This window comes from Pocillopora damicornis, chromosome 13, assembly GCF_964200805.1.
Source record: "Pocillopora damicornis chromosome 13, jaPocDami1.2, whole genome shotgun sequence".
NCBI lineage: Eukaryota > Metazoa > Cnidaria > Anthozoa > Scleractinia > Pocilloporidae > Pocillopora > Pocillopora damicornis.
The window spans coordinates 10853248-10872457 of NC_142682.1; the positions used below are offsets into that span (position 1 = coordinate 10853248).

At 39.7% G+C, this 19210-nt stretch overlaps 1 protein-coding gene across 1 annotated transcript; it reads right to left on the bottom strand.

The window, feature by feature from the left end:
- Positions 1-9719: 9719 nt before the first annotated feature.
- Positions 9720-11274, bottom strand: LOC149035448 (uncharacterized). Its single transcript, XM_089192071.1, has 2 exons — positions 11129-11274; positions 9720-10866 (listed from the first exon to the last, which is right to left on the bottom strand). The coding sequence occupies exons 1-2, from the start codon at positions 11240-11242 to the stop codon at positions 9835-9837; spliced, it is 1146 nt and encodes a 381-aa protein (XP_089048197.1). The 5' UTR covers positions 11243-11274; the 3' UTR covers positions 9720-9834.
- Positions 11275-19210: the final 7936 nt, after the last annotated feature.

The following is a 19210-nucleotide window of genomic DNA, read 5'->3' on the forward strand; positions in this document are numbered from 1 at the left end:
AAAAACAGTTTTTCCAGAAGAGGACCTATCGTTTTTAACACACCTCTCCAAGAATCAAATTTAAGAAATATAACCATTAAGCAGCTCTCCTCGTTAGCCCACAAATCAAAGGCACTTTTAAATTTGAACTTTAATTCCATTTCTCCACAGACAGTGAATTTTAAGGACCCCAATTTTAAATATTTTTAGATCTTCTAATTTTGATAGGCTACTTTAATTATTGTATTTTACTACATTTCATTTTATTCCATTTTATGCACGACCCCACAAGCGTGTAGTCGCTTTAACAATTATCGTGTTTAAATAAAGTCTTTGTATTGTTGTATTGTTGTATTGCGTAACACCAATAATCACCTTGAAAGAGTTCATTCCTCTGTACGATGAGTATGTGGCATTTTGTTGGCTCATCAATCCAGGAGCAGCCACTTCTATGTCAGTACAGTCTATAATAATCCTGCATGAGCCAAATTGACTGAACGAGGATGGTGCAGAAAGTTTGTTTTTTCTCCTAGAGGGAATGGGACTTTATTGCTCTCCCTTAATTTTCCCCATGGTTAATTTTTTCCAAAATGCAAGAAAATCGCCCTTTGATAAGACAGGTGGCCTGCGGACGCAGCTGAAATTTCCAGTTGTTGTTTCATGCTGTCGAAAAATAGATTATTATTAAAAGTAGTATTCTTTCCAGTAAAATAGCTCTTCATGAACTTTACTTGGGCTCTCACCACTGGATGGGGAAGATAACCTCCAACTGTTACCGTCATACATTTCTTCAGGGAAGAACCAAGACCCGCTCTTGTCAGCTCCTCTTCGCTGAGCATGCATGAAGCTGCTCGCAGGTCCAACAACATATCAGGAAACATCAATCGTTGTACATTGTGGCGCATTGTGATAGTCTTGTTGCAGCTTAAGGGCGATTTCAAGCCCCTCTTGAATAGAAGAGTGAGGCTCTCTCTGGATTCATCAAGACAAAGTGGATGCACAAAAGCTCTTTGGTTAGGTGTTCAGGTGGCTCCCACGTGTTTTCTGCTGGTGAGTAATTCTTCCACTGAATGAAGTACACTGCTTTACCTCTTTGATGTCTTTTTCCAACTATGTGCTCAACTTTTGTAAAAACCCATAATAATAGGTTTTGTCTGAGGTCCATATTTCAATTTGAAGCTATGATCACGATCATCACTGAGTAATGACCCATAAAAGTCCAGTGGATGCCCGGAATGCTTTGACACTTTGTCTCGAAAGTATTTGATAGCAACTGAATGGACTGATTAAAACTTAACCTTTTCAATGTCTTGAACAATCAAAATGGATCCAAATTTGAATAAATTATCTAAACACAAACTGTTCCCTCACGCGTTTGCAACCCGGAGGTGGGTGCTTGCCTTTCATGGCTTGTTTTGACTTCAAAGAGCTGAATTATACATTTACTTCCCATTTCCCTAGCCTACAAGCAAACAAAACACTACACCGTTTTCTAAAACTTGGAAAACTCTAGATCTGGACTGCATTTACCTGTTGTAGTGTGTAAGAGTGGAATTGTGAAGTGCAAGTGAGTGACCTGCTCATCAGGCTCACTCTTGCAATGTTTTTATATTTGCCTCAGCAGAATAAAAATATTTCAGACTATTTGAAATCCATCAAGTCACTTAAAACATCAGCAAAGTAAGTGAAAAAAGAGCAGTTAACGTCTGCATCACGTTCATTATCCGAGCAACACATTTAAAACTCTGTATTCTATATAAAAAACTCTTTCAACTCACCCAGATAACATTTTGAAGGCGGTCTATAGTGTAAAATTAAAAGATATTGCTGCACATGAATCTAAGTGACTATTAAAGTGCTTTGTAAAGAGCGCAGCCCACCCTTAGTTAGACACTATTGTTAACATTATTGCATCTTGGGATTTTGGCTCACACACCCAACCGTTTGATTGACAGCAGTTAAAATCTCCAAAGAGACTCGAGTATTCCCAAAGCAAAATCTTTCGACCAGTCATAGCTGACTAGTTCTGGATATGCAAATTATTATGCCGCATATTAAAAACTGGGCACTGTAAGTACATGTTGTGAAAGACAATAGCATTCTGGGCAATGGTGCAATGGTGTGCAGGATTTGCCAAAAAATTCGTGCACAGGAAAAAATAATTCATAAGATGGATGAAAAAGCAAAGATGTAAAAGTAATTCAAAGGGTAGATGTAATTATTAATGAAACACCATAAAAATTAATTAAACAAACAGTTTTATAAGTATGTTTTAGTAAAAATAATTCATATAATTTTGACCAGGATGGGCCCCCATAGATGGTATGTCTCTGAAAATAACAGCCTGAGATTTCCAAAAATGAGTAATTCCCTTTTTTGGCCACAGACTAGAAAACCTACCGATTGAAGACTAGGGAAGAACAAAATTACACAATAAGGAATGGACACTAAGTCTCATATGCCCAATAAGGGCCTGGTACTAGTTCATCAGACCACATTCTTGTTTTACGTTCTCCTCGTTCTTTAGCAAGAATGGCCATCTGTATTTGTCTGTGAGATGGATGGATTCATATTTAAAGACACTTTCTCAATATATTCTAGAATGCAATGTACTGCCTTGCTACTTCCACTGGGAACAAGCCTGGGAACAATGGGCATGTAAAATGGCTAATTGTGTTGTGGCACATGATGAAGAACTGCTTGCCTTACTGCAAAGAACAGCACATCCTTCCACTAGGGAGGAATTTGAGTCAGCTATCCCAATGCTAGGTGATTTCCATGTTTGGAAAAGCAACAGAGCCTTGCATCACAGGTTACAAGACAGGTGGCTGGCAGAGGAAGAGATTAGTTTCTACAGCAATCAGTCGTCATCCTTAAGCACCATAGTTAGTTGAGGGGACTGGTTGGGAAACCTGGCGAACTTCAAAGGAGGAACTCTTTGTTCTGATTTTCGAGTGATCACGTGTTCACGACCGTGCACACACACACAAAGCAAGATGGCGTATTGAGTAGCGTTATTCCGTTTGTAGAACAAAATTGTTTGATATTCGGGCGAAAGAAGAATTCATTGAAATCAGATACTAGAAATATAGCATCCTGGGGAAATTATGCCCGGCGACAACTGCGCTGTGTTTGGCTGTGGGACCAGCAGAAGGACGAAAGGCATTGGAATTTGGAAGTTGCCTGCACCAAAGGACGAGGCTCACAAGAAATGGAGACAAGAGTGGCTGAACGAAATTACAAAGACAAGAGAAAGCGATGCTCCATTTAAAGTCTTAGTAGCGAAGGACAGGATCTTTACCTGCAAAAAACACTTCGAACCTGAGGACGTTGAAATATGTAAGTAGCTCAAACTTGTACGAGCGAGTGTAGGCTGTCACGGTGTCGATTTGTGTTTAGATATCAGTCCTGTATATTCTGTGTAGTCGTGTTAGTGGTGCAATTCAGGCGATTTTTACTAGACATTGACTGTATATGGGGTTTTTCCATCCATTGTATCGCCGTTAAAACTTGGCGTGTAATTTTTTTATTTTGTTTATAGTTCATTCAGAGAAAATGATTAAGAAGAAGGCTCGGTTTGGTGCTCTTCCCAAGTTGAACATGCCGAAAAAAACTCACGAGACTCCAAAACCCGAGCAAAGACCTCAGCGAACCATTGTCCGGGATCTGATCAAGAAGCCACAAGTTCATTACAAGACTTTCACGGAGTTTTGTCAGCACTTGACTAAGCTAAAGAGCCTTCAAAACTGGAACATTGGAACATTTTCTGACAGAGTTGTCTTAAAACAGGTAGAGATTCCATATGTGCTTCTGAAGTTTGAAATCGCTGTGGATGATAGTCAAGCATTTACAGTAAGAGTTTATGGCTGTTATTTTCCGGAGGATCATCCTGTGTACCTTGATTATCGGCGTACAGTCAGGAATATATCCATGAAGTAGACCATGAACTGAGCAATGACTTCGTTAAACTATTTGATTCAGCGGACAATGAAATAACTCCCTTTATGAATCTTTTCTGGCAACAGCAAAAGAAATTGTTTTCAAGTAGCTGCACTGGTGTACGTTATCACCCAATGGTGATTCGCTTCTGCTTGTCCCTTGCGGTAAAGTCACCTTCATGCTATGAGGAACTTCGAAAAAGCAAGGTTTTGGTTCTTCCAAGTCAGCGACGTTTGAAGGACTACCGAAACGCTATAAAGCCACAACGGGGCTTTTAAGAGGAAGTGATTGAGCAACTCAGGACTGAGACTGACTGCTATTTTGATGTACAACGATATGTTGTTCTCCTGTTTGACGAAATGAAAGTTATGGCAAACCTTGTACTTGACAAGACAACTGGTGAACTGATTGGCTTTACCGATCTTGGAGACCCAAACTTGAACTTTGGAGTTCTTGAGAAGGTTGATGATGTTGCTACGCATGCCCTTGCTTTCCTTGTACGCGGAATTTGTACAGAGCTTAAATTTGGCTTGGCTCACTTTGCCACTACAGGTGCTACTGCTGCTCAGTTGTTGCCATTGTTTTGGGAAGCTGTCTGTATCCTTGAGACCTCTTGCAACTTGTGGGTTATTGCTGCCACATCTGATGGTGCTTCACCCAACAGGAGGTTTTATCGGCTTCACAAGTCACTTGATGGGCAATCAGATAAGGATGTTTGTTATCGTACAACAAATTTGTTTGCACCCCATCGTTATATATATTTCTTCTCGGATGCCCCACACCTGGTCAAGACAACAAGGAACTGTCTGATGCATTCAGGCTCTGGAAAGTCCACAAGATACATGTGGGGACAATGGTCTCTCTCTATTGTGGCAGCACATTACACAAATTTTCTATCAAGATTTGGACAATGGTTTGAAACTGTTGCCTAAGTTGTCATTTGAACATGTCAACCTAAATGCATACTCTGTTATGCGAGTGAACCTAGCAGCTCAAGTCCTTAGTGCATCTGTGGCTGCAGTGTTAAACCAGTGGTCAGCGGTCAGCGATGGCGGTCGGTCAACTAATTTTTAGCTCCGTTCTTATGTCCACTTTCCTTGTGTTTTTACTGTTCAGCTGCTTTAACAATCTAAGCCACTACTCTAATTGGCGGTTTTCCTCAATTGGGCATGGATTTGACACACCGGGAAGCGCCCCAGAACCTTCTTCGATGTCTTATCTCGATCCTAGTAGTTTTTGCCGAATCCGCCATTTTGGATTGAAATCATGGTACATAAGAATGAAGCGAAGGCGGTTTCTCCGAAGACGGCTTCTGTACTCAGCTAACGGAACAGCGTCTTTTAACCCATCTCTCCTGGAAAACAATCTTAGCGGCGACATTCATCCACATCCTGGACCAAACTCTACTTCTAATTCTTCATCTACATCGACGAACACAAATATTAGCTTTCCTTGCAACACGAAGTCAAACATCAGGATTGCTCATTTAAATATCTGCTCCTTGAAGTCCAGGGAACACTTCACTCTGCTAAAGGATTCCGTTGTCTCAAATAATTTCGACATCTTTACGATATCAGAGACTTGGCTGGATTCTTCAGTCAACAACGAGAGCATTCATATTCCAGGCTACACTTTGTATAGACAAGACCGTGGCCTGCACAAACCTGGCGGCGGACTATGTGTTTACATTAAGAAAAACTACAAAGTTTCATCACTGGAGAATATATCCTCAGTTTCTGATAATAACTTTCAGCAATTGTGGCTAAAAGTGCAAAGTCGCTGTTATAAGTCATTCGTCATCTGCACAGTATATCGACCACCGAGTACTCCATTAAATTTTATAGATGATCTTGCCAACAGTCTTATCGAATCCCTCCTGTCAGGTCTTGATGTCATTATATTGGGTGACCTCAATTGCAACCTCCTTCAAGATAACGCAGAATCCCGTGCTTTAAACGATTTTTGCTCTACTTTTAACCTCACCCAATTAATCAATCAACCAACCAGAGCCACGGAGAATGGGGAATCGTTAATCGACGTTGTGATGACCACGAATGAGAAACTAATTGCTTCAAACGACGTCCTTATGTCAACTATTAGCGATCACAATCTTGTTTACATCTCGCTGAAGTTAAAAAAGCCAAGGATTAAGCCCTGTTACGTCACTATTAGAAGCTATACTAATTACAGCGCCGACAATTTCCTACGTGATTTGTCATATGCGCCTTTTCACATAATAAGCCTATTTGACGATTTCAACGATCAAGTTGATGTATTCAACGAACTGTTCTTGGAAGTACTAAGTCAACATGCTCCAGTCAAGAGGGTTAAAATTAGATCTAAACCCAACCCCTTTATAACACCAGAAATTCGTCAACTAATGAGAACGCGCGACCAATGGCGCAAACTTGCGGGAAAAACAAATGACCCTTTCCACTGGAACGGATACAGATTTTTTCGTCAAGAAGTGAAAAGGGAGATTCGTGTGGCCGAAAAAGTTCACGTCAGGACTCAGATCCTGGATAGCAATGGAAATTCTAACTCAATTTGGAAAATCATTAACCGGTGTCTACCACGTAAACAACAAGATAGTTTTATGGCTTCTGAGGATCCCACTGGGTTAGCTAACGAATTAAATGATTTCTTCATTTCCGTCGGCAGTATTACTGCTCAAAAAGCCAGGGACTTATCTTTACATCATGGACTTAATGTAAATTTGGATGTGCCGACTCCTTTACACATATCCACCGACGTTAGCCCCGAATTATTCTTTCTCCATCAAGTCACGGAAAATCAGGTAGAAAGGGTGATTAGAAGCCTACCATCTAACAAAGCTCCTGGAATGGACAAGATATCTTCTAGAATTCTTAAGGACAGTTTACCCAGTACGCTAACAACAATTACCCACATCGTGAATAACTCCTTTGTTACCAACACATTTGCACGTGCATGGAAAACAGCAGAGGTTACACCTATTCTCAAATGCGGTAATCCAGATGTCCCTAACAACTATCGCCCCATCTCATTATTACCAATAGTCTCAAAAGTCACTGAAAGGTTGGTACATGGACAACTTATGGAGCATCTAATTAGAAATAATAAACTGGCAGCACATCAGAGCGGAAATAGAAAGCTTCACTCGACAGAAACCGCTCTGTTGTACGTTACAGATCAGTTGCTCCAGGCTATGGATAACAAGAAAGTTTCCATCATGGTCTTATTAGATATGTCTAAAGCATTTGATAGTATTCGACACGACATCTTGTTATCCAAGCTACAAAATCTCGATTTTTCCCAGGGTGCGTTGAATTGGTTTCAGAGTTACCTTTCTAACCGACAACAGTGCGTTCGAATCGGTGACGCAGTTTCTAAAGTACTCCCACTTGAGTTCGGAGTTCCGCAAGGCTCTATTTTAGGTCCGGTTTTGTTTACAATCTATGTTAACGACCTCCTTTCTGTTCCTAAACGTTGTCTATCTGCCTCCTATGTTGATGATTGTAAATTGTATTTGTCCTTTTCACCTGCCAAATTACCAACGTCCATCCTCGCCTTAAACGAAGATCTTACGAGAATATCTCAGTGGTGCTGTAAAAACTCTCTTTTGATTAATCCGGACAAAACTAAGGTTCTAGCTGTTGGATTACCACAACTTTTAAAGAAACTGTCATCATTCAGTATAACACTTTTTGACAAAGAAATAACACCTGTGCCTGTCGTTAAGGACTTGGGTGTTCTTCTCGACACACACCTCAGTTATAACCAACATATAACTGAGATTGCCTCTAAATGCCTTTTTAAATTGTACCAAATTAACAGAATCAAGCACCTCCTGGATAGGAAAACACTTCTGTTAGTAATAAATTCATTTGTCTTTAGTAAACTCCAATATTGTTCAACTGTCTGGAGTAATACCAGCAGTAGCAATATTGACAAGTTACAAAAAGTCCAAAACTTTGCTGGGCGAATTATTCTGGGACTAAGAAAGTATGACCATATTTCGGATGGGTTGCGATCGTTGAAATGGCTTCCTATTAGAGAAAAACTCATTCTAAATGACGCTACTATGATGCACAAATGTATTAACAAGCTTGTTCCAGACTATCTTGCTGATATGTTTAAATCACGTTCTCAAGTCCATAATAGACAAACTCGATCATCTGGTGCTTTGGATATACCTTTATGTCGCCTGTCAACAGGGCAGCGCTCCTTTGCTTTCAGAGGAGCCAAACTCTGGAACTCCTTGAATGATGACATTAAGTCCTTAAAATGCCCCAGGAATTTTAGACGTCATCTTGCAAATGTTTTATTAAGTTGATATATTATATTATTGATATATATTTTGTAATTATAATATTATTGTATTTACATTCTCAATTAATTTATATATTTGTATTTTTTTTATTCTATTGAGCTGAAAAGCCCACTTAGGGAGCATCAATAAAGTGTGTATTTGGGCCACCAGAGGCAGCAGCAACTGCAAAACTCTGTGAAATGGTTGATGGCTTTTTTGATTGTCTGAATGTTCGGAGTACCACAGAATATCAGAGGAAGCGCAAGCCATTCGTAGCCCCTTACCGATCTGATCAAGATGAAAGGTATTACTGTTTTTTTAACACCTGAATGGAAAAACATGTAGTTGTTTAAGTCATCTCTACTTTGCTTCTCTTTGTGAGAAGTTTCAGCACAACACAAAATTTGTTTAATTTTTTTTTCCATAATTCTATTGCTGTATACTTATTTCTATGAAAATTTTTTCTAGTGAGGTTATCATTATTTCATTGGTATATAATAAAACAGTGGATAGCATAGATTTTTGTGTGTGCCCAGATTGCTATCCATTCTCATTTGTGGCTTGGTAAATGTCCACCACTAGGCACATCCACTTTAGGTGAATAATGTCATTGTTATTGTAAATTTATGAGCAGCAGATGACAATCAATAGTATTAAATGTTACTTCGACAGATACGAGTGTCAGTGTTGACAGCTGAGAGTAGTTGGTGTTACTAACATTTTTGGTTGCCACTCGGTTTCAGGTTTAAGTTTCTACTGAATTTCTTGGAGTATCTGAGGAAATGGAAGGAGAGCACAGAGGAAAGGCCAGGAAACTTCAGCAAGAATGCCAGATCCCGTATGTTCCTTTCCTGGCAGACCTACGAGGGCTTCCAGATAACAGTGTATTCTGCAATTGAGGCAACCAAATTCCTGCTTCATGAAGGGATGGAGTTCGTGCTCACAGAGCGTTTCTGCCAGGACCCAGTGGAGGAATATTTTGGGAACCAGCGCAAACTGGGAAGGCAAAGTGACAATCCAGATATCCGCACATTTGGATATAACAACAACACCATCAGAATCCAGAGGACAGTGTCATGCCAGAGTGGGAACACTAGGGGTAGAAGGGATGCCTGCCATGCATGGGATCAAGTTACACACACCAAGCTTCCATGCAGAAAAAAATTAAAAATTGCTTGACTGTTTCAATACATGTACATTAAACTGGACATAATGGCATTGCAGACAACTGATTTTAGAGCAAGGGTAGAGTGGAAATGTAAAACTCCAAATTTGAATGCTTTTTTACTTTAAAAAACCACCCAAAAGAGTGATATTTCAAGTGGGCAATAATATTGCTAGAAAAGTGGTTGCTCAGGGATTGTATTTTCTCATAATGAGGTACTTCAAACAAAAAAGTCCTTCCCTTTCCGGGCTTTATTCAGACCAAAGCGAGTATCTGTTGACTTTCCAGTTTACAGCAACCAATACATGTACATATATGCACAGTCTTCAAGTGTTTTAAGTAGGAGTTATATTTGCAACAAATGCCCAACAGAAACAGGAAAAGGAACATTTTTTAGCAGCATATGTTAGTGTTTTTTACATTCTTTTATACAGCAAAAAGTAAAAATTTTAAAACAGTTCTAATGAAGCCTCTCTTGTTGTTGCTCTTCACAGCTCCTGCTTATCTCCTTGTGAAGTGCCTTAGCTTTTGATTGCTTCGTATTAATTTTATGACGCTGGATAATATCCTTGGCAAAAGAAAATGAACGCACCCTGACATACAAGTGTACAATACCATGCAAGATATCTTTGACAACGTGATTGTCTGGAACAAGTTCAGCATCAGAAACTAATAAATAGTAATTTGACAACAATTCACTATCACTCACTGACTTGCCCACAATATCAGCTATGTCAACTCGAGCCAGATTGACTGTAGATGTCATTTGTCGAAAATAATGTTCTGTTCTGATAAAAATCTTTTCTGCTGGCTTGGTTATGGACCAAAGACCTCCACGACTCAAACTTGACACCAGTCTTTGTGAATCAGACCCTGTCTCCAATTTTCCAGCTTTTAAGATTGCCATAGCATGATTGCTTTCAATTGTTGATATTTTTGCATGCTGCTTGTGTAGATTATGTAATACATAACCTCCCACATATGGAAGACCAGCCTTCTCTCTCTCTAATAACAGAGTTTGGGTTGGATGATTGCTGCTACAACAAGCCTTCGTGGACTTGCAGTATACCAGCATACTATCTGCCACCTTAGTTGCTAATGTTGCAGCATTGTGGGATAGTCCTGAAAAAAACTTTGTGGACTGCAATGGCACTTGACCATAATATTTTCCATAAAACTTCTCGATGTCCCCATTTTTCAAATATTTATCATAAATTGTTTTCAGCACGGTAAATTCATCAGTTCCCTCATCAAATTGTTTGAATTGGTACAAATTCAACTCATTCCTAAGGCTTGGTGCAAAAGCTCTGCCTCTGTTTACAGTCTGTATGGCATATTTTACAATTTCAGCAAGACTGCTTGGAGTGAGAGTCGTCCGTTCCTGTCTGTCGTTTTCATTAGGGTTATGCTTAGAAGCTCTGTGTCTCTGGTAGCCTCCTCTTGTCTTGTATTTCTTTCCACATTCACTACAAACGAAATCTGCCGATTGAACCTGTGGTAAAAACGATCACAAAGTGGTCTTGGTCATTACCGCAAAATGCATGGACATTTATGGCCTTCAAAGTTAATTTAAGCTTACGTTTACGTACAGTTTTGTCATCTAGCTCGACAGTATCTTGGCGATACAAAATTTCGCGTAGTTAACTTGTCAACGTTGGGTGCGATGGTCAAGTTGTTGTCAAAGAGTCGCGTATGGTACACTTAGGGTCACTACGGCCGAAATAGGCCGAAGAATTCACATAGAATATACTTACATCAATCGCTGTAGTTGAAAAGTGTTTCTCGATTGCTTCATCCTCCTCTAACATGTTCAAAATCGTTTCAAAATCGTCTCCAAACACGAAGAGTTCGTTTGTAGCATCCGCCATCTTGTTTGTTGTGTGCACGGTCAGAGTCACGTGACGGGGGCTTATACTATTTTGCGAAACGAAACGAAACGAAACGAAACGAAACGAAACGAAACGTAACGAAACGAAATCGGGTCAGATGAAATAAAACAAAAGGAATAATGCAGATATATTTTCAAATAAGGTAAAGATAACTTTCACAAGGATTTTGGAGTAATCGTTCATTAATAAGAAGGATTTTTATTCATTTCGCAAAATAGTAATTTTAGGAGAGTTACTATTTTGCGAAATGGACTATTTTCACTCTGCGGTGACAACGTGACCTCTTTCATGTCGTGAAAATACATTTAAACATTACAAATTAGTATATAACCGAACATTTTGGCCTCCTCTTATTTCTTAAACTGTATTAAAATATATTTTGCAAAATAGTAATTTTAGGAGAGTTACTATTTTGCGAAATGGACCATTTTCACCCCTGCAATGACAACGTGACCTCTTTCATGTCACAAAAATACATTTAAACATTACAAATTAGTATATCACCGAACATTTTGGCCTCCTCTTATTTCTTAAACCGTATTAAAATGTATTTCGCAAAATAGTAATTTTAGGAGAGTTACTATTTTGCGAAATGGACAATTTTCACCCTGCGGTAACAACGTGACCTCTTTCATGTCATAAAAATTCATTTAAACATTACAAATTAGTATATCACCGAACATTTTGGCCTCCTGTTATTTCTTAAACCGTATTAAAATGTATTTCGCAAAATAGTAATTTTAGGAGAGTTACTATTTTGCGAAATGGACTATTTTCACCCCTGCGGTGACAACGTGACCTCTTTCATGTCACAAAAATACATTTAAACATTACAAATAAGTATATCACCGAAGATTTTGGCCTCCTCTTATTTCTTAAACCGTATTAAAATGTATTTCGCAAAATAGTAATTTTAGGAGAGTTACTATTTTGCGAAATGGACCATTTTCACCCTGCGGTGACAACGTGACCTCTTTCACGTCACGAAAATACATCTAAACATTACAAATTAGTATATCACCGAACATTTTGGCCTTCTCTCATTTCTTAAACCGTATTAAAATATATTTCACAAAATAGTAATTTTAGGAGAGTTACTATTTTGCGAAATGGACTATTTCACCCCTGCGGTGACAACGTGACCTCTTTCATGTCACAAAAATACATTTAACCGAACATCTTGGCATGTTGCACCAACATGACAGTTTTCCAGTGGCGTGTAAACATGTTTAGACTCTCCGTCTCGTATAGAGAACAGAAGCACATCCATGCCGAAATAGTCGTCCAGCAGTTTTATAATCGCAAGTAATACAGTTCCTTTGCTTCAAAATTTTTAATAAAAATAATATACATGGAAAAGTTACGCGTACGCGCTTCTGATTACACCCCTGTCGCACACATCTTCCTTACGAGCAAGAGATCGTGTTTCGCATTTGCGCAAGTTCCACGTGCTGCAAGAAGTTTGCTTTGTGCTCGCTTTGTGTGCTGTTAAATCAGGCAAGATTATGGCTTTTAAATTTCCTGTTCTTAAGCCCAAGGCCATCGACTGTTCAGGTCTTCCAGTTCATGATTTCAAGTATTTGACAAACAAGGAAATCATTGGTAAGGGCGCTTATGGTGCTGTGTTCACTGCTCACTGGCAGACTGTTCCTGATGCGGGTGGGAAGTCAGCCGCTGCGGAGAAAGTGGTCGTTAAGAAATTGCTCGGCGAGGACATATTGGATAAGAAAACGTTTGTAAAGGAAGCAAGAATCATTCAAGAGTTGAAACATCCAAACATTGTGAAGTTCAAGGGAATCTGCAACAATCCCTTCGCCCTTATTCTCGAGTATGTGTATTTCGATTTCCAACCGTTCGGTATCGAGTCAAAAGTTAGCTCCCTTGCAGAATTTCTTGGTGTTCTTGAGGGCTCCGATTGCGACGGTTTCGTCACCCCTCAAGTCATCTCCACCATTTGCAAGGATGTAGCATTGGGTCTTAAATATCTGCACGACAAAGATGTCACCCATCGGGATTTAAAGCCGGCTAACATCTTGGTCACCAATCAACACTACTGTGATCTGACTACAAGTGCTCAGAGAGAAGGCTGGGAACAGCGCCCTCTGCTATGTAAGCTAACTGATTTCGGTGAAAGCCGCTCCACTAAGATACAAACTAATTCTATCCTGCAGTCCCAAACTGCTCGAGTTAATCGAGGAACACCGGTATATATGGCCCCAGAAATGCTGATTGAAGCGATTCGTTTACTGCTTGCATCAGGAGAAGATCTTAAGAGAGCCGACATTTGGTCTTTAGGCATGACCCTGTTTGTATTACTGAACCCTTGTGTCAAGTATCCCTACTTTGATGAGATACAAGCAGCCCTAAGAGAGGGAAAAACACCTCTGCAAGCACTGGAGCATTTCTTCATAACGAGAAAATTGCCAATGGAGCCATGCAAATATCAACACAAGCATGCTACTGACTGGTATTCGGTCAACAAGATTTGGCTTAAGTGTGCTCAATTTGACCCTGATAAACGGCCAAAGGTTGAAGAAGTGGTTTCCATGATCAGCCAGGGATCTACCATGTCTACTCTTAATATCCCCTTGAAGGTTAGTCATTTGTATTTTTTAAAGGGTAATATTTTTTAATCTTGTCAAGAACGAGGAAAATGTTCGTGAAAGGGTCATTAATGTAACCCAGCCAGTAATCGAGCTTTGCAAATTTCCTGAAGAGTGCGAAGTGTTCCGTGTAGAGAGTAATTTTACAAAACTGCAGTTTATCAAAATATACCATTTTAACTTTCTGCAAACAACCTTGTTCTTTTCTCTCACATCATGATTTGGCATGGAAATACGTTTCACAAAGATATTTTAAAAACCATTTTTTAAACGACAATTGTAGACACAAAAAAATTAAAAACCACATTATCTTACTGGCAAAAAGGAATTTGGAGAAGTATTTGTTGGGAAAGTGGAATATTTCCAATGCGTGGTGACAGTCTTGTCGTCCTTGTCTCCTAAAAAAGCCCTCGAACATCAGATAAAACAAGCTAAAATAAACTTATAATGTTAAAAATAATTACAGTAAAGATTATTCATCTTTGTGTGAAAGTCAAACTTTATTCCTCATAGGTCAGTCAAGCCTCATGCCTAGAACAGTACGACAGAAGGGTTGCACAGATTGTATCCAGAGGTGACAAGGTACCTGAAGAATTTCCGGATAATGATGGAACTAATGCCTGTGCCTTTCTATGTGTAAAAATTGCTCATGAAATACGTAAGTTCCGAGAAGAAGCAATTGGGGGTAGTAAGAAGCTGTGGCAAAATATTTGCGAAGTGGCAGAAAATGTCATCACAGAGTTCCCCCGAGTGGTAAATCCATACAGGAATTGTGAGGAACTCTACGATGTTCTGTCGGCGTACCAACTGATACGGAGTGTTGGTGCTGAAGTTGGCAAGTACGATTTTTCCGAAGAAATCTTGGAGAGCGACTTCGTATTCTCCCAAAAAGGGCAGACTAACCTTGTCCATGCCTTATCTTCCATGTTATCGAAAAAAGATTTTTGCGTCGCCATCTACACCTGTGAGCCATTAGTCTTCATAATTGGCCTTGCAAGCGACTGCTTCTTTATTGTAGATACCCATCCTGTTCCTGCCGAAGTTGGTGGTAAAGGCACCGGCCTTCTCAAAGTATTTTCAGAGGTAAAAGAAGAGGAAACGGCATGCGAAGGAGTCTGTCGCTGGATATGGCAGCGCCTGGTTTCTAGTGGTGTAAAAAATTATATGTTGCAGTCGCTCTCTATAATGAGCGAAAATGAAAGGTACCATCCTATTTCTTATGATTATTACAATATTATCCTTTACTGTTATTACACCGACGAAAGTGTAGCAGAGGAAATAGATGAATATCGCTTGATGTCCAAGTAACTTTACTTTCGAACATGGTATCCCCTGGACCTGAGAAAGCAAATTTACCATCTATATATTTGAAATTAACTTTGAACAGGTTGTCCAACAGATGATATTGCGGGGTTTCGTTTTTAAAATAATTTTTCTTTCATTTCAGTGTTTCACCATCTTCGACTAGTAAAGAGCTGGGATTAATAGAGAGAAATGGTATGCAATCTTATCGTTTAGGCACAGATGTAATAATAGCTTGCTTAATTACCACCAACTTAAAGCCGAGTTTCAGGTATTCATATACTGAGCGAGAATTGTAGTGAATACAGTTTGACTGAAAGCACGGTTTGTATTTACCTTAAAGCGTCACTTACAAAACCGTGGTCGATTTTCGTCGTTTAAGATTAGCACTTTCCTGTACAAACCATTAAGTTAAATACATTTCCCTGATGCAACTGTACTCATTCATGTCTGAACAGAAAGCTTATTTGGTTTTACATTTCAACGAACGCCAGTTACCCTACTACGGTAAAATTACGTACTTTTTAAAGGAAGTTACTGACTGTCTATTGTGGGGTTTGTCAGAATTTGAAATACATGAGAATTAAACTGCATAAATGCAATGTTGCCTTACTTGATACTGTGAAATTCACAGATGATTGCTCACCGATTGGCAACAGCGGTAACGAAGAAAGTGTAGGGAGGGCAGAGCTATCTGTTCCAATGATTGTGCTCAGCAGTAGTGATGGCTCCGACGTAGTCCATACCTCAGAAAGCTATATACATATAGGCAAAGGCCTGGTAGAAAACGAACCTGTGAAAAGTTCTGTGAGCATCAGTTTGGCATCCATGAGGAGAGATGAGCCCGTGAATGAACTGGATATTACGGGTTCCACAGATGGCGCTATTTACAAAAAACTTCAGCAGTTTATAGAGTCTCAAACACGCAGAGCCAAAACGAATGCATTCTCCAAGACCAAAGTTAACCTAAGTGCAGCCCGCGAGCTGGAAGAGGAAATGGAAGACGATAGCGGAATCCCTTCATGTTCCAAACGACCCTCGAAAAGGTCCACGTAAGTGCCAAAAAAAACTAAGCGGGACTTCTGTTTTTCGGTTATTAACCTTTGTATTCTCCATTAGTATCTTAAGAAAACAGGAACACTCAGTTTTTGCTTTTCCGAATAGAATTTACACGTCACATAAGAAGAGAATTGTTACAAGCTAATGATAGAGGACCCACCGAATTAATTTATTTGTTTCTTTTATATGGAAACGATTAGGTCAACTGAAGTCGAAATAGCATCGCCGTTACACCAAAAAAAAAGACGGCGGCGGTCTCACGTATCTTCTTCGAGCAGCCTTAACGTGTCTGAAGAAGATGAGCCCGAAGTTGGCTCCGACAATGATAACTACGATCCCTACAGCAATGAAGACGACTCCGAGAAAGCTCAGGAAGGTAAAGAAAGATTAGAAAAGAGAAAGGAAACAAAACAAACAAACAAAATTGAAAAGGAAGGGCAAGAGACCACAGTTGAAATGATGAATTTTGAGAAGTTGGAAAAAGGTTTTTAGAAACCACAAGTTTAGTTTTCTCTCAACTGCCCAGAGCCTTTGTGGTTGATTCAATCGATCAGAATTGAGATTTTAGAAGAAACAGACGGTTTTGAAACACCTTGCGTGTTTCACTTTAAGAAGGAGTTTTGTATAAATGCTTTATAATTGGTAGGCGTTCATTTAAGGTATTTTGAAATATATTTTCGTACAAAGCATACTATACTTCCCCATAATGATAGAGAAAATGGCTGCAAATAGTATCAAGAGTTTTTGCTTATTATCTGTGTTTCGTTTGTCTTTTTAGGCCTAAAAATCAATGGGCAACCTGTTTTTAAAGTTTCTCAGAAGGGTCTTTCAACAAAAGAAGTTATAGATATCTGCATCGCAGGTAATTTTGACACTAAGAAAGTCTGCCGCAAGGTGGCACACGGAGTTACCGAGTCGGCCATTTTTATTGTCGATCTAAACATCGTTAATGAAGGAGATTTGACGACGGATGGTAACGGAGTATACGCGCGTCACTCTTGTCCCACCGAAGTTGTCAGGGTGGATTTTTCCAGTGAATCTCGTATCAAAAGAGTCAGCAAACGTAAAAAAGGAAAAAATCCTGAAGGAAGCCACATTTTTTCTGTCAAGCGTCATTACAGCTGGCATGCTTCTTCAGATGAGTTTTGCCGTATTATAACTAAGGTACATGACCACCGCAAAGGGGAGCTTGGACGATATGCTGTTATACAGTATAAAGTAACAGAGGAAGCAGAAAAGCTATTTTTTAGAAAGGCCCATGGAAACGTGAAACATCACAAAGAGGCTTTTTTTCGAACAAAACCAAGCGTCCTTACGAGGATAAAACAGTATGCCGAAGAGAATCCTGCAAAGCACGTAATCAAGAAAGTACAGCAAGATGCAGGTGGTGTTTCTAATGTCAAATCTGTGTCCGACATCCCACGTAACAGAAAACAAGTATACAACCAGGCCAGCAAAATAGAAAATCGCATTCGTTCTCAGAGTACAGGACCACAAAAAGCAGCCGATTTTACCAAATTAGTTACTCAACTGCAAACTTCTGACTTTGTAAAAGATGTTTCATTTGGTCTTCGCCACGGAAAAGATACCTCCCCAAACACATTCGCAGCCAAAGATTTGCATATTGAATGGTTAAAAAGTTTTTGTTCAGGAACCAGTCCCAAATCTCAATGCGGTATCGATATGACTTACAACTGTGGATCTTTCTATTTGACAACTTTAACTTTCCCACATCCAATGTTTGTTCATAGAAATGCACGCGATAAACACCCAACTACTTTGGCAGGCATCATGACAAGCACGAGTAGGGAAATGGAGGACTACGAGTACCTAGCAGCAAATTTAAAGAGGAAGGGCATCTGTAATCTAACCTATGGAACTGATGGAGAAACTCCTTTGGAAACAGGCTTCGAGAAGGTATTTCCAATTAATGGAACTTCTTCAAGTGACACAAATATCCATCTCCGATGTTTTGACCATGTTAAAACAAACATATTAAAGAAGTTAACAGAATTGAAGGTACCGTCACCAAAGCAAACGGAAATAGCTCGCGAGCTTCTAGGCTCTGAGCATGATGGGAGAAGGATTATAGGTCTTGTAGATTCTACCTCTGAAGAGCAGTTTGATAAGGAGCTGAAGGTTACTGAGGGCCAATGGCCAGAGGCATTTACCAAATGGCTTCACTCAAGTGAAGGTCGTCTTCGACCTTTATCTGAGAGTATGAAGAAATGCATGTTACGACCTGTTCGTGTTGCTGCTGGCCTTGGAAACCCGCCAAACAAGTGGCAAAACCAGAGAACCGAGGCATACAACAATGTCATAAAAGAGGAGATTTCCAGACAGAAAACTGATCAGGTGACGATACACGATCTCATTGAGAAACGCGTAGTGCAGCCTCATTTAGACGAGCTGGTTAAAGCCATCTATCAGATGGGAGAATATCGTCTGTCCGCAGACTATAATCACCTTGAGGTGGATCCATTACAGTGGACACAAATGACATCCCAGCAACGCGACTCAAAAATAAAAAAAGTCTTTGGTTGTATCCTTCCCAGCAGAAGGAGGGATGAGGCCATCACTAGAAAATTGTCCATAGGCCTTGTCGACTGCCAGCTCTCATTACAATTTCCTTCTTATGAGCTTAAAGATATATGGAGGAGGGCGGAAATCATATTGTCGCATAATAAGATCATAGAACTTGCAAATACAAACTTCTGCGTCACTGAGTTTGATACCAGTTACACAGTAAAAACAAAAAAAGAGAAGATATCGTGCGACAAGACCTGCAAATCTTTCCGTGATAGTGGTGGTTTGTGCCCTCACGTCCTTGTTGTCGCTGAGAAGATTGGTAAGCTGCGAAGTTTCATCACCACTTACAAGAAAGCTTCTAACAAAATGGGAAAAATCATCAGCGCAAACCTCTCTAAACAGCTTGGGGGAAAGCCGAATCAACGAGTAAAACAAAGAAGAGGGAAAAATAACG